The 12,767-nt window shown below is 63.5% G+C and overlaps 2 protein-coding genes across 2 annotated transcripts; one reads left to right on the top strand and one right to left on the bottom strand.

Moving 5' to 3' along the window:
• Nucleotides 1–50: 50 nt before the first annotated feature.
• On the top strand, nt 51–3,868 carry CHLRE_07g330050v5 (uncharacterized protein). Its single transcript, XM_043064173.1, has 7 exons — nt 51–369; nt 476–565; nt 719–771; nt 936–1,469; nt 1,837–1,994; nt 2,183–2,586; nt 2,719–3,868. The coding sequence occupies exons 1-7, from the start codon at nt 304–306 to the stop codon at nt 3,538–3,540; spliced, it is 2,127 nt and encodes a 708-aa protein (XP_042922741.1). The 5' UTR covers nt 51–303; the 3' UTR covers nt 3,541–3,868.
• A 6-nt stretch (nt 3,869–3,874) lies between these two features.
• CHLRE_07g330100v5 (uncharacterized protein) lies at nt 3,875–12,670 on the bottom strand. The gene is made up of 17 exons (XM_043064174.1): nt 12,354–12,670; nt 11,061–11,164; nt 10,763–10,856; nt 10,331–10,493; nt 10,042–10,120; nt 9,614–9,760; nt 9,246–9,312; nt 8,911–8,985; nt 8,525–8,676; nt 8,091–8,305; nt 7,666–7,858; nt 7,267–7,479; nt 6,896–7,029; nt 6,558–6,657; nt 6,282–6,372; nt 5,820–5,996; nt 3,875–4,429 (listed from the first exon to the last, which is right to left on the bottom strand). Exons 1-17 carry the CDS (start codon nt 12,495–12,497, stop codon nt 4,364–4,366), a joined length of 2,214 nt encoding a protein of 737 aa, XP_042922742.1. The 5' UTR covers nt 12,498–12,670; the 3' UTR covers nt 3,875–4,363.
• Nucleotides 12,671–12,767: the final 97 nt, after the last annotated feature.

The following is a 12,767-nucleotide window of genomic DNA, read 5'->3' on the forward strand; positions in this document are numbered from 1 at the left end:
CGCGGCAACTCACCGATACCATCGCACTGCGTTGGGGCTAACATGAAAAGGATATGGCGGAAAGGTATCCAGCAGAACCTGCCGAGTCACCCCAACATGGGAAGGATTTGACCACTGTACTGCAAGCCGGGCTTGGGGCATCGCGAGGTAGACGATGCGCCCCCGCGTGTCCATACTGTACATGAAGTCGTGTCGACGTACCGCGCTCTTAAATCATAAAGCTCGTTGCGCATAATGCCTGAATAGGCAGTGTACACACAAACAACGGAAAGGCTTACGGATTGTTAAACGGCGAAACGGCACATGGACGCGCCGCTCACCATCTTGCGCGGCGTAGTGACATTCAAGCGGCCCTTGAGCAAAAAGCTAGTACGTCGGTAGTATTTATAGTCTCGGTGTCACATGTCTCAAGCAACGCGCTGGGATCGCACGCCCTGCATCCTTAACCCCCCGAACCCCGGTCGTCCCCCGGCAGATTTTCTACGACCTGGAGGTTGCTGACCATGGAGCCGGTCCTGCGGACGAAGCTGCTACTAACCTGTGGGCCGAGCTGCTAGTGAAAGCGGTGCGTGGAGGATTGATGCATGTTTGTAGGGCAAGTGCAGCGTGGGTAGGCGATCCCTGATGGGGGCCGCCCCTGACGGGCGCCGTCCGTGACTACCTTGCTGCCAGATTACCGTACCTACCCCTGGATCCATGAGTCACCCCTGACATGCAGGATGGCGACCTACTAAGCCAGGAGCAGGCTCGGGCCATTCGAGATGCCGTCAGGTGAGGGATGTGGAGGTCACGCACAGTGGGCCGCTGCTACTCCTCGGGCGCATGGGTGGCGCTGTAACTCGCCTGGCCTTGCCTGCGTCTCGTATCGACGCTGGACCGACACACGCTTACCCTTAGGTTGCCATATGCGTACCATCACCCGATGCATGCTTCAGGCTGGGTGACAGCGTAGAGGTGACGGGCCGTCACGAGGACCCCTCGCCCTCAGCCCAGGCGGAGACCAGCGGCCATGCCTCAGCGCTGCTGCAGCAGCACCAGCACCGCACTTTCGTGGTGCAGGCGGTGCGCGTCACAGCACGCTGGAGTGAGGTGCACCCGGGGGCCCATTTTGTACCGCGGCCGGCGCCTTGGAGCCGCAAGCCACAGCTGCAGCAGCTGGAGCAGCAACCGCCACGGCCAAGGGCCCCGCTGCCCGTGCCAACCGGCCAGGATGCGCAGTCGAAGCAGGCAGCAAGTCGCGAGCGTGGCGCTCACCTTCGCAGCGAAGCGGATGATGCCAACCAAGGGCAGCAGGAGCGCGCCGAGGGGCAGCAGGAGGCAGGGGCCGGGCCGAGCAGTTCTAGTTACCAACGGCTGTGCAAGTACTGGGTGGCAACCGGGCGCTGCCCCAAGGGAGAGGCCTGCCAATTCACGCACCCTCCAGCCCGCGGGGGCGCTTCCGGCGCCCAGCAGACCTTTGTGCAGAGCAGGTGTGTGTGTGTGTGTGTGTGTGTGTGTGTGTGTGTGTGTGTTAAAAAAACGAAACGAAAGCCCGCCCAGACGTGTGTGTGTGTGTGTGTGTGTGTGTGTGTGTGTGTGTGTGTGATAAAGAGCACAAGGAGAACATTACGCGTAGGACAGTGTATGCGATGCAGAATTACGGCCGCGGATTACCTTCAGAGTATACGTGTGTGTGTGTGTGTGTGTGTGTGTGTGTGTGTGTGTGTGTGTGTGTGTGTGTGTGTGTATGTGAGGCCTGCAGCTGGGGGCAATAATGCCGTTGTGCGTGCCGCAGCACCAGGGCCCAGCTGTCTAGCGCATCCGCGGTAACGGCACGCCTCCTGGTGCTGCCTGCAGGCGCGCGGAGAGGCTGGCTGCTGCCGCGGCGCAGGGCTTTGTGCACGAGGCGGGCGACGGCGCCAAGCGACGACGCGCCGCAGTGCTGGCGGAGTGGCTGGTTGCCACCTATGGCCGCGACTTCCTGAACAGCGGCACTGGCGTGATGGACGTAGCGGGTGAGCACGGTGCGACGATGTGGGCAAACAAGGTGATTTACGCTTTCACATCTTCAGGGAGAGGGGATGGGGGGATGGGGGCAAGTCAGGCATACACGCGGAAAGGCCGGCGCCTGGCAGCGTCGCCCGCATGCCCGCCCGCCCTCCCCAGCCCTGCCCTGGCCCCCAACACCGCCGGTCCTATGCAGGCGGGCGCGGCGCGCTTACGTTCCACCTGACGCTGCATTGCGGCGTGCGCTGTACCCTGGTGGAGCCGCGGCGCCCGGCGGCGCTGTCGCGGCAGCAGCATCGCGACCTGGCGGCTGCGGGCGTGAAGGCGGCGGACTTCCGGCTCGCGCAACTGAGGGTGCGCTTTGGTCCGGAGCTGTGGAGGCGGGGCCAGCAGCACGCACAAGCGTCGCTGGCGGCATTGGAAAGGGAGGGGCAGCGGCTGCTGCCGGCTTGGGAAGAGGCCGAGGACGCGGAGGACGACGAGCGGGGGCAACAGAGGGAAGGGCAGGCGGGGGCGAGTATCTCCACGCCGACGGAGGCGCCAGCTGATGCACCGGAGCTGCGGGATGAGGCGGAGCAGCTGCTGCGCGGATGCTCGCTGGTAAGTCAAGGGGTTCCAAAGATAAGCGCAGCAGGGGACTCACCGCACGCCTCTTGCGCTCAAGTATGCTAACACTTTGCTGGGGTGGCCATGAACGCGCTCAACGCAACTTGCTGGGTGTTGCCGCTGCAGGTGGTGGGGCTCCACCCCGACCAGGCCACGGACTCCATCCTGGACTTCGCCCTCGAGTGCGGCAAACCCTTTGCGATTGTGCCCTGCTGCGTCTTCCCACGGCTCTTCCCGCATCGCCGGCTGCGCCAGCCGGCTTTGGACGGCGCTGGGGCGGCGGGCTCCGCGGTCGCGCCTGGCCAGTCGGGCCCCGCTGCTGCGGGTTCGCGCCAGAGCTCTGGCACCAGCGCCGTGTCACTGGCCGCCACCCCGCCACCGCTCTCGCAGCTGCACCTCCGGTCAGATCGTGGAGCGCTGTCTGGGGAGGAGCAGGAGCAGGAGGAGGTGCCTGTGGAGAGCTACACACAGCTGCTGGCCTACCTGCGGCAACGGGCGGAAGACGCAGCAGGGCTGACGCCACGAGCGCGAGGTCGGCGGCGGCATACAGACCAGCGAACGGAGCAGCGGATGGAACAGCGGCATGACGCCATTGGGTTGGAGGCAGGCGGCAGTGACCTGGAGGAGCCTGACGTGGCAGGCGCGCAAGAGGCGGACGCCGCGGAGGCCGCGGCTGTGGGCAGCACGGCCGGCACGCTGCTGTGGCTGGAGGAGCAGGCGGGGCGCTGGGAGCACTGCGCGCAGGAGGCGGGAGCGCCGGGGGCATGGGGGCAGTGGCAGGCTGAGGTCCTTGCGAGCGCGGGCCAGGCGGCGGGGGGCACAGGGGACCAGGGGCAGGGGACGGTGGGGCCGGCGGCAGCGGCGCGGTATGCGTGTGTGTGTGTGGCGAAGCTGCCGTTCACGGGCGCGAACCAGGTTGTGTTCGCGCTGCCGGCTGAGGCAAGCTGAGGAGTGCGGCTGCGCGGGTGATGTACGTATCACCATGGCAGTCAGGGGATTCCAGCAGGAATTCGCGTCGAACAAGGCTGCCGATGCACGCTGTCCATACATCAAATGGCAGAGAGTTGAACGCACGAGTTGAACGCGGGATGGGATTACAAGGATAGAATCCGGCGTGTGAGTGCCTGAGTGGAGTCTCAGGACAGGACCGCCGATGGCACAGTAAGGCTTGCATCGTCGGGGAGCGGCAAGAAACGCCGCGTGTGCCTGGCGGTAGTGCCATCGCTTCGACTACGTATAGGTCAACAGCACTCAACGCATGTAACATGAGGGGGTTGAGCTTGTGGCAATATACATGTCATGGCCTGCGCGGACTCAGCCTTTGAGGGGTTCGGAGGATGCCCCCCATCAAGTCAGCTCCCATACGGCTGGTTCCGGCCAAGAAGCAGGGGCGTGTCGCAACGCATTTACAGGGGCACGACCGCCAGGCCTCACGGCGAAACACCCCAAGGAACCCGTGCCTTGCTTCTTGACCCTCAGTAACGATACTTCTCGCCTCCTGTATCAGGCATGCTCGTGCCGGCGGCGCCCACTCGCCGGCCTCCCCACCACCCTGCCTCAGCATGCCCATGAAGACTGTCCCAGTTCCCCTGACTTGCAAGCCCCCTGGACTTGCCATCTTAGCAAACACGATCCTATGCCACACACATATGACTATCCACGGTCCGTCTCGACGTCCACCTTAAAGCTATTTCCGCCACCAATTACTACAGTGTATTGCGCTAAGCTACCTTGCTATTCTTGGAGGTGCCCCGCGCTCTGCTCCGTCTCATCAGAAGCGGTTTTCAAGGTCCTTCACCTTGTAGATGCGCACAATCCAGTGCTCGGACGTGAACGCCTGCGCACGGGCGCGCAAGCGAGGGCGTTGGGCAAGTGCATGGGCGATGCGCATACGGTGGTGCGGGGGCTTGGATGGCTGCAGTGCGAGGGGCCGCCCATCATGCTCACTGCCTACACGGTGAAGGCGGGGACCGTGCTGCAAATGGCTCCACAGTTAGCCGCCCTGAAGGCTAAGCATTTGCAATATGTGTGCGATGCGGGTGTGTCGGGGGTGAGGGCTGCCCTGGCGGCGGGGGCCTTCGTGTGCACCTTGGCTCGCTTGTGGTCGCTGAAATGGGAGAATCATCATAAGGAAGCACTGTGGCGTGTGGCCGCCAACGCTTGCTGGGCGTTTCCACGACATGCTAGCGAGCGGGCGCGAGGCGTTGCTGTTGACCCGTGTTGGGCGTGTGGGATTGACATGCAGGATGGGGACCGGCGTCACTGGTTTTGGGACTGCACTGTTGCGTTGTCGCTGCGGGAATGTATGGGGTTGGCTATGGGTTTCCTGCCGGAGGAGGCTCTAAGTGCCTTCTCTCGTGAGGAGTTGTGGTTAGTGCGCCCGCCTGCGGGGCTTGCGCCACCTGTGTGGGATGTGGTGTGTCTCGCTGCTATGTCTGCCCTGGACTTTGGTCGGCAGCGTGTGGTTATGGCCGGGTTGGCGGCGCGAGCGAAGCTGCCGTCGGCCCGGGTGCTGAGCATTGGACTTGCCGTCGTAGCTGACTTCTGGGGTCGTCTCCAGACGTTTGTGACTTTGGGTATCAGGCCAAAGGGTTGGGACGCTGTGCCGTTTGCGCATCCTTTCATATCTCGGGCTGTTGGTGACGGCATGGTTTTGCGCTTGCCGTATGACGCTGATTCCCCGCCTCCCTCGCCGTGAGAGGTTGTGCGTGGTTGGTGGCTTTGTGTGTGGGCAGGATGCACGTGTGGGCGACCGTTCTAGTACCTGGACGCTTGCGCCCTGGTTAGTGCGTGCGCTGTGCGTGTGTCCTGCGGCCTAGACGTTTCCCGGCACTCCTGTGCCTAGGCTTGTGACGTTGAGGCACAGCGGTGGGGCTCTGGCGGGTTGAGGCTTGGCTAGGACTCACTGTGCGCGGAGTCACACGGACTTTGCCCGCGGGAGGGTTTGCAGCAAAGTCGGGGTTGGTGGAGTCAAGTTGGGCCCTGATAGCATGTGATGGCTCGGCGTCTTCGGGTGCTGGGACTGTCCCCTCTGTAACATCCGCATTCATACGCTCGCGCCGGACCACAGCCCCGCGTAGGCCCTTAGCGGAAGATTTTATCAGCAGCAGCCGCACCCACCTGGAGATCGGGCATGTTAATCCTTCTCCCCTTTCTCCTCAGCGCAGTTTGTGCTTGGTTCTCGTGACCCCGGCCCCGCCCCTCCACAGGCCCCAGGCGCCACCCACCTCGTCCAAGTGATCCAGCGAGATGTCCTTCTGGCCGATCTCGTAGCCGCGCACCCGGTCGTAGCCGGTGCCCTTGTTGTGCTCGGTCATGATGTTGCCGAAGTCGTAGTAGGACATCTTGTACATGAGGCTGTTGAGCATGGTGGGCGTGCCGCGCTCGCTCACGGTGTAGTCACCCTGTGGTGCGTAGTGGGTGGGTGGGTGGGTGGGTGGGTGGGGGTTAACTCGATACCAATCCCGTAAGGGTGGTGCAAGTGTTGGGTGGGGGGAAAGGATGAGGGAGCGTGAGGCGCAGCAGGGGGATGGCGGCGTCTCCGAGTTGAGACACGCTAGTACACTACCCAACAACCAACAACCCATGCAGCGACTGTTGGCTGTTAGCCCATAAGCCCCGCCCCTGCCCCCCGCCCCGCATACGGCATACCCCCACACCACCCTGCTGCTTCCGCCCACCCCGCTCACGTTGTTGAGGTAGTTGGCCTCCTTGATGTGGTCGGGGTACACGCCGCCGCCGATGCGCACCATCCACAGGAACTTGTTGATGTCATCCGAGCTGTCCGGGTGGGCGTGCAGCAGGTTCGTGCGTGTGGGTGTTAACAGGAAGGCACACAAGGACGTGTGTGCATGCTTTGTGCGTGATAGGTGCAGACCTTGCATGCGTTCGTATGTACGTTGGACCAAGGAAGCACATGACGACTGCATGCCACGCTGCTTCCGGCCTGTTGGACTCTTGCGCACCTGTATCCGGACATGCCGCCGAAGATGACGAGGGCATAGTCCACGTCCAGTTGCCGCATGATCTTGTACGCCTCGGTCTCGTTGGAGGCCATGGCGCGGCCTGGAGATTTGGACGGGAGCGGGAGGCGGGGAGTTAGGATGTAGTGTCAAGGCCAGGCCCGTAAGCTCGAGCTCAAGCGCAAGTGCCACCTCGTGCGGGCACTACGCGCACGCGCGAAGCCGGATCCCGACTAGATGACCAGAGCAGGACTAGAGACAGGCGTGGCCATCGCGCGTTGCCGTGGCTCTGCAGCACAGGCGGGCCTGCAAAACCTCGGAGCCTGGACGCTGTCGCTCACCGACGGTGGCGATGTGCGTGTTGTTCCAGGTGTTGTTGTCCACGATGACGGTGCGGTTGCCCATGGCCGTGATCTGGTAGCCGTAGTCCCACCACGACATGATTTTGGCGTCCGGCTTGGTGTTGTGGCGCAGCCTGGTGGGGCGCAAGCAGGCCGCAGGCGACGGGCGGGCAGCGATGAGTGTCGGGGCGGGTCGGCGCGGCACGCGCATTTCGTGTCGCGAGGAGCTGCACCTGGTAATGTCGAGGTGATCACTCCGTCTCGCTTGGGCGGCCAACCCCCGGCCCCTACCCAGCACAGGCCAACGCACTTTGGGTTTCGTCTTCGCACTCCTTAAGCTCCTCATGACCTCCCCCCCCGAAGCCGCTCACCAGTAGTAGGCCTCGCGGAAATCGTCCAGCACGTGGCGGTGCGGGCCCCAGCCGCTGATGAGCACGATGGAGGGCGAGGAGTAGGCCTCCGAGGTGACCCAGATGCAGTGGCCCGCGTAGCTCATCATGGCCAGCGCGGTCAGCCCCAGAATCGCCCAGTTGGCGGCCGGCCGGGACGGCAGCGGGTCCTCGTCAGCACCAGCAGCGGCACGCCTGCACGGCAAAGACGTGTCACGGCATGCGCCAGGGGGAGCGCCATTGTTAGCGTGCGCGATTGCTGAGCGACTGCTAAGGGATACGGTATCCTTGTCATTTCCCACTCTGCCCAACGGGAGGTGCGCGGTGTTTGCTCGCATGGGTGCCCACTTGGCCCGGGTGCCCACATGCCCGGGTGCTCACTTGGCGGCGGCGCGCTTCTTGTTGGGCGCGGCGGCGGCGGCGGCCTCCGCTGCCGGGGCGGACTTGGCGGCCTCGGTGGCGGCGGCGTGCAGGCGCAGCTCGCGCGAGGCGGAGGCCAGGGTGTTGGAGATGGAGATGGCGGACAGCAGCACGAATGCAGGCGCCGCCACCAGCATAAGGCGTACCATGATGCCTGGTGGGGCGTGAGGGGGCGTGAGTACCCTGATGGGGTTGCTGGTTGGACTGAGCTCTGTACGGCACATCCCCTCGGTGGTCGTCACTCCACTCATGCCTCTTATCGCCCTTTCCCCAGCCCCTCTATTCTAATTCGCACATCTCGCTACGGCGACAGCCTCGCCCCCGCGCTCCTACCGCCCCCCCCAATTCGGCGCGCATAGCACAGCATAGCACGACGCGGCACGCACCCGAGAAATAAATGGCGGTCAACGCGAACACGGTGAGGAAGATGGTGCCGTCGGTGAGCTTCTTGAAGCAGAAGTAGAGGCCGGCGGGCGCGGCGAACACCAGCACGTGCAGGTCAAAGATGTAGGAGGCCCATGTGGTGGGCTGGTGCTCTGACACCGAGGCCACGATGGGGATGAACTTCTTGGCGTAGGTGGGGTCCAGCAGAGTCCAGAAGCTGGCCGGGAGGTGGCGGAGGTGATGGAGTTTGGAGGGTCAGCACGGGAAGAAGCGAGAGCTCGGGACATGCGCCCCCCGCCACGAGACCAGTGTTGCTGCAGGACTCCCGCTCTGTCGTAAGCCCGTAACCCGCCCCGCGTGCATACGGTGCCCAATCCGTCAATTCCTTTACCCCACACCACGGCCGCTTGCAGCAGCAGCCGCGCACACCGCTCACCGGCCGGTCCAGGGGTTGAGCTTGCCGCTGGCGATGAGGATGACCACAGCTCCGGCGCCTGCTCCCACCGCGCCCAGCGCCAGCAGGTAGGCCAGCTGCCCGAACTTGCGGTCGCCCAGCTTGGCGCGCAGGAAGACAATCAGCTCCCACACCTACGTGCGGTATGAAGCAGAGTGGGGAGGACACGCCAGATGTCCATTTCGGCCATCTTTTGGGCCAGCACGCAAGACATTCTGTGCGCAGCAGCAATTGCCTCTCCTGCTCTCAGCCAAGCCTCCGAGCCTACTAAACGAACCCTGCGTGACTGGCCATCTCCGGTGCAGCCCCCGCCCCTCAACCAGCCCCCCCGGTTCCCCATGAACGGCTCCCCCCGCCCTGTCGCGCACCTGCAGCGCTGCGAAAACGGCGTTCCAGGACAGCAGCTCGTTGGACAGCACGTGGTTGAAGCCGATGAAGCGGATCTGGGCGGCGGCGGGAGCAGCAGCGAGGAGGCGGGGTTGCAGGCATGAGCAGTTACCATAGATGATATCGGTGATGGTAGGGGCCAGGGGCCGTGTACAACATGTGGCACCGTGGGTACACGGGCGCCGGACACCCAAGCGCAACAACGCAAGGGCGCCTGCACCATCTCCCGCACCTACTCGACGGGAACTGCTAGTTCCCCAAACCAGCACCGTACGTGGCCTGCAGGGCGCCCACCCGGGTCTGTGTCCGCCCCCACCTGCATGGCCAGGATGCCGCCCACCGCCCAGAAGGTGGTGTAGGCCACATAAAGGCGCCGGGAGTACCTGTGTGTGTACGCGTGTGCACATGTGTGTGCATCTGTGTGCGCACTTCGGACTAAGACAAATGAGTGCAACAACGACAGGTCCAGGGGGCACGGCAGGGCAGGGCAACTGCAGCGTCAGGCAATTCCCCGGTAGTGTTGACTTTTGAGTCACGCCGCCGGGCGCGGTGCCGAACACCGACGCGCATCCCCAGCAACCCGCATACACTCGCCCCGCCCCTGGGCCCCGCTGCCTCGCTTCCCGCTGTCCTCTCCCTCCCGCTGCCAGCGCCGCTGCCGTGCTGTCCTCCCGCCGTCCGCACCTGCCGATGAAGAACATGATGATGATGTAGAGCGGGATGAGGTTGGAGATGAAGACGTAGGCGCCCCAGGACGCCGCCATGTACAGGTAGGCGAAGGCCGCGAACACGCCACTGGCGATGGTGCCGCGGTTTACGGCGCACACCCACCTGCGCACCACACGGCCGCCCACACACTGTTCAGAAGGTGCATTGTGAGTCGCGCCGCACTTACTGCTTGCGCATTTCCGCGTGCGTGGCGTCAAACCATTTTCCCGTTGTTTTTTAAGGTACACAGAGTGAGATAGTGTCAGGTCGGCGGCGGTGCCAACGGCGTCAGCGTCATTCACCACTGAACATGTATGCAAGCGACATACCCCACGCCGACTCTACGGCACCACACTGCTTACAGATGTACCGCTCTGCCCTGCACTGCCCTGTTTGGTACTCACAGGTAGAAGCAGGTGGTCAGCGCGAAGATGGCCACGGCCTCGTTATCGAACGAGCCGGCCACCGAGCGCGAGATGTAGCCTGGCGGGGGTCGGTCCAGGAAGACGTGCATGTACCGGCGTCATTCAGGTCAGGTCGATATGCGGATTAAGGGTCAGGGAACACCAGAGTAAGTACCTTTTCCTGCTCCGCTCCGCCACCTGCTGCCTAGCGCTCCACGGGCGCGCCTGCCGCCGCCCTACGCCCCCCCCCACACGCCGCAACAGGCAGCGTTTGTACGCCCGCACCTACCTGGCACGATGGCCATGAGCGCCGCCGCCACCAGGCCCGTCTCCGTGTCCTTGAGCTCCTTGCCGAACAGGTAGGCCACCATGGCGGTGTTGCCGGCGAAGAAGGGCGCGGTGAAGACGCATATGTCGCGCAGCTTGATGCAGGCCGTCAGGAAGGACGACACCTGCGGATTGGCACGGTGGCGCAGGTGAGGTGAGGTGGAACGAGGTCGAAAGTAATAGGGGAGGACTTTATGCGCCCGAGCCCAACCAACTGATTCCGGCTTTCGCAAGCGGATGCTGCACCTGGCCGCCGTATAAGGCCCCTGGGTAGCGCCGCACCCTCGGCCGGGCACTGTCAGGTGCTGACGCGGCACCTGCGCTCCAAACACCTGTGATCCAAACACCCGCGCCCCAAGCACCCGGCCCGCTCTGCAAACCCCGCTCGCCCCACCTTGTACAGGATGGCGGCCGTCCACATGAGACCGGGGTACACGGTGCCGCCCACCACGCGGCCCAGCGGGTGCCACGACTCCGCATCGAACCAGCTGCAGCGCAGGACAGAACAGGGGACAAAATGAGCAGGGGAGCAGAGAGGTGATGAGCACGGAGTGCCGGGCCTGCAATTGGCCGGCGGTTCACACAAAGGACGACCTCATCACACCTTCAGTAACCCCATTTCATATCCTGTGCGCCGAACTGGCTTCCTCGTTGGGACATTGCCCGCCCCATGCAGCAGCTGCACAACTCACTTCCAGAACTCATAGAAGCCCTCCGTCACGAGCTTGATGGTGGAGCGGTAGTTGAAGTAGGGATCAAACTCGTGGATCACACTCTCATAACGCAGCACGGAGAACTGCGGGCGGAGCAGGTACAGCGGCAGCGGAAAAGGTCGGTTAGCATCCCGGCACGGCAAGCAAGGGAAAGCGGCTGGATTTGGGAAGTGAGCAGGAATCGCATACACCTCCAAGAAGGCTGGTCTGAAATGTGCATGCCGCTTGGGCGGCGGTTTGCAACGCTGCACTGTCACTGCTCAAACACCTGACCGCCAGAAGCCGCTCGGGCTGAGCGGGCCGCCAGCAACTGTGCCGCCGAGGCGGCGCGTCACCAGCCCGCTGCTGCCTGCACTAGCAGCTGATGTCTGCCTGCACTGCCGTTGCCTCTGCACCGTTCCATGCGCACTTGAGAGCCCCGCAAATGCCCAACGCGTGGGAAGGTGGTCACCACGCCTCAACCACCGCGCCGCCCCTCCCGCCGCAGGGCTGCTGACTGGCTGCTGCCGTGTAAGCACAGGACCTGCTGCTGGCACCGGAGCCTACTCTGCAGCACTGCTGCCCGCGGCAGCCTGCATCCCCTGCTCCCAGCTCCAGATCCGGCCGCTGTGCCAGCGGCAGAGCCCGTATCGCCAGGCCGACAAGTGTGTTTTCCGGGCTGTGGCGCCCTGCCTGCGATCCGCTCCTCGCCGGCCTCGCCTAGAGCCCAGAAGCAGGCGACATGATCTTGCTTAGCCGAAAGGCCTGACCGCTGTACCGAAGATTTCCACTGGCGGGTAACTGGACTGCTAGCCGCACCCTTGGCACATCGACACGCTGGGCGACCCGTGCAAGGTGGCTCCAAGCCGGCAACTCCAGTGGCAGAGCCCGGGCCAAGCTGTATGCTGCCGGCCAGTGTTGCTCCCGTGAATCTCCTCCCCGCTGAAATGGCCTCGACGCCAAAGTGTCACCGCGGCCAGCGGGGGCCCTGCCCCTTAATAAGGAGCCCACCCCGCACACCGTGTCCCGGCGGGACTGGCGCCCGAATGCCCGTCAACCGACCTAGCTCCTGCTGTCTTCATCATTGTCAGCTGCTCAGTCGCTGTGCTCTCGGCTCTAAAAGCCAAAGTGGTCCGTTGAGGGTGCGGCACCGATCACTTGCGACGCAAACCCGATACTCCACGGTCCCAACGGTCGCTCTAGAAGTCTCAGAGTGATACACCTTCAGCAATATCGCCAAGTGCCTAAGTGCCCCCACAACCAGGCACACAATCCCTTGGAGATCGCTCGCACCAGGCGGATGCAGAACGCCAGCAAGTAGATGGAGATTAGCGTTGTCGAGCGGATCAGCAGCTCCTGTGACTTTGTCTTGGTTAGGTACCGCTGCACGGTCTGCACCAGGCTCGCGGCACTCTGGTAGTGCGCGTCTGAAGACATGTTTCCGAAATACCGGGTCTGTGCCCGCAACCCTACACTATGTTGATTTCTGTCGCTCTAAAGCAGTGGGAGGGGCAGGGAAATACAATCCGGAAAGAAAACTCGTCAAGAGAGGCAGTGCAGCTGTGTGCTGCAACGTTAGACGCGCATTGTTAAGGGTATTTGCCAAACGCTTTTTATGCATTCAAGAAATGCAAACGTGCACAGGGTTGCGACGAACGACCGCGACATGGGCACAGCATGCCAGCACTGTCAGTTTGGCATATCGGG

This window comes from Chlamydomonas reinhardtii, chromosome 7, assembly GCF_000002595.2.
Source record: "Chlamydomonas reinhardtii strain CC-503 cw92 mt+ chromosome 7, whole genome shotgun sequence".
Classification (NCBI taxonomy): Eukaryota; Viridiplantae; Chlorophyta; class Chlorophyceae; order Chlamydomonadales; family Chlamydomonadaceae; genus Chlamydomonas; species Chlamydomonas reinhardtii.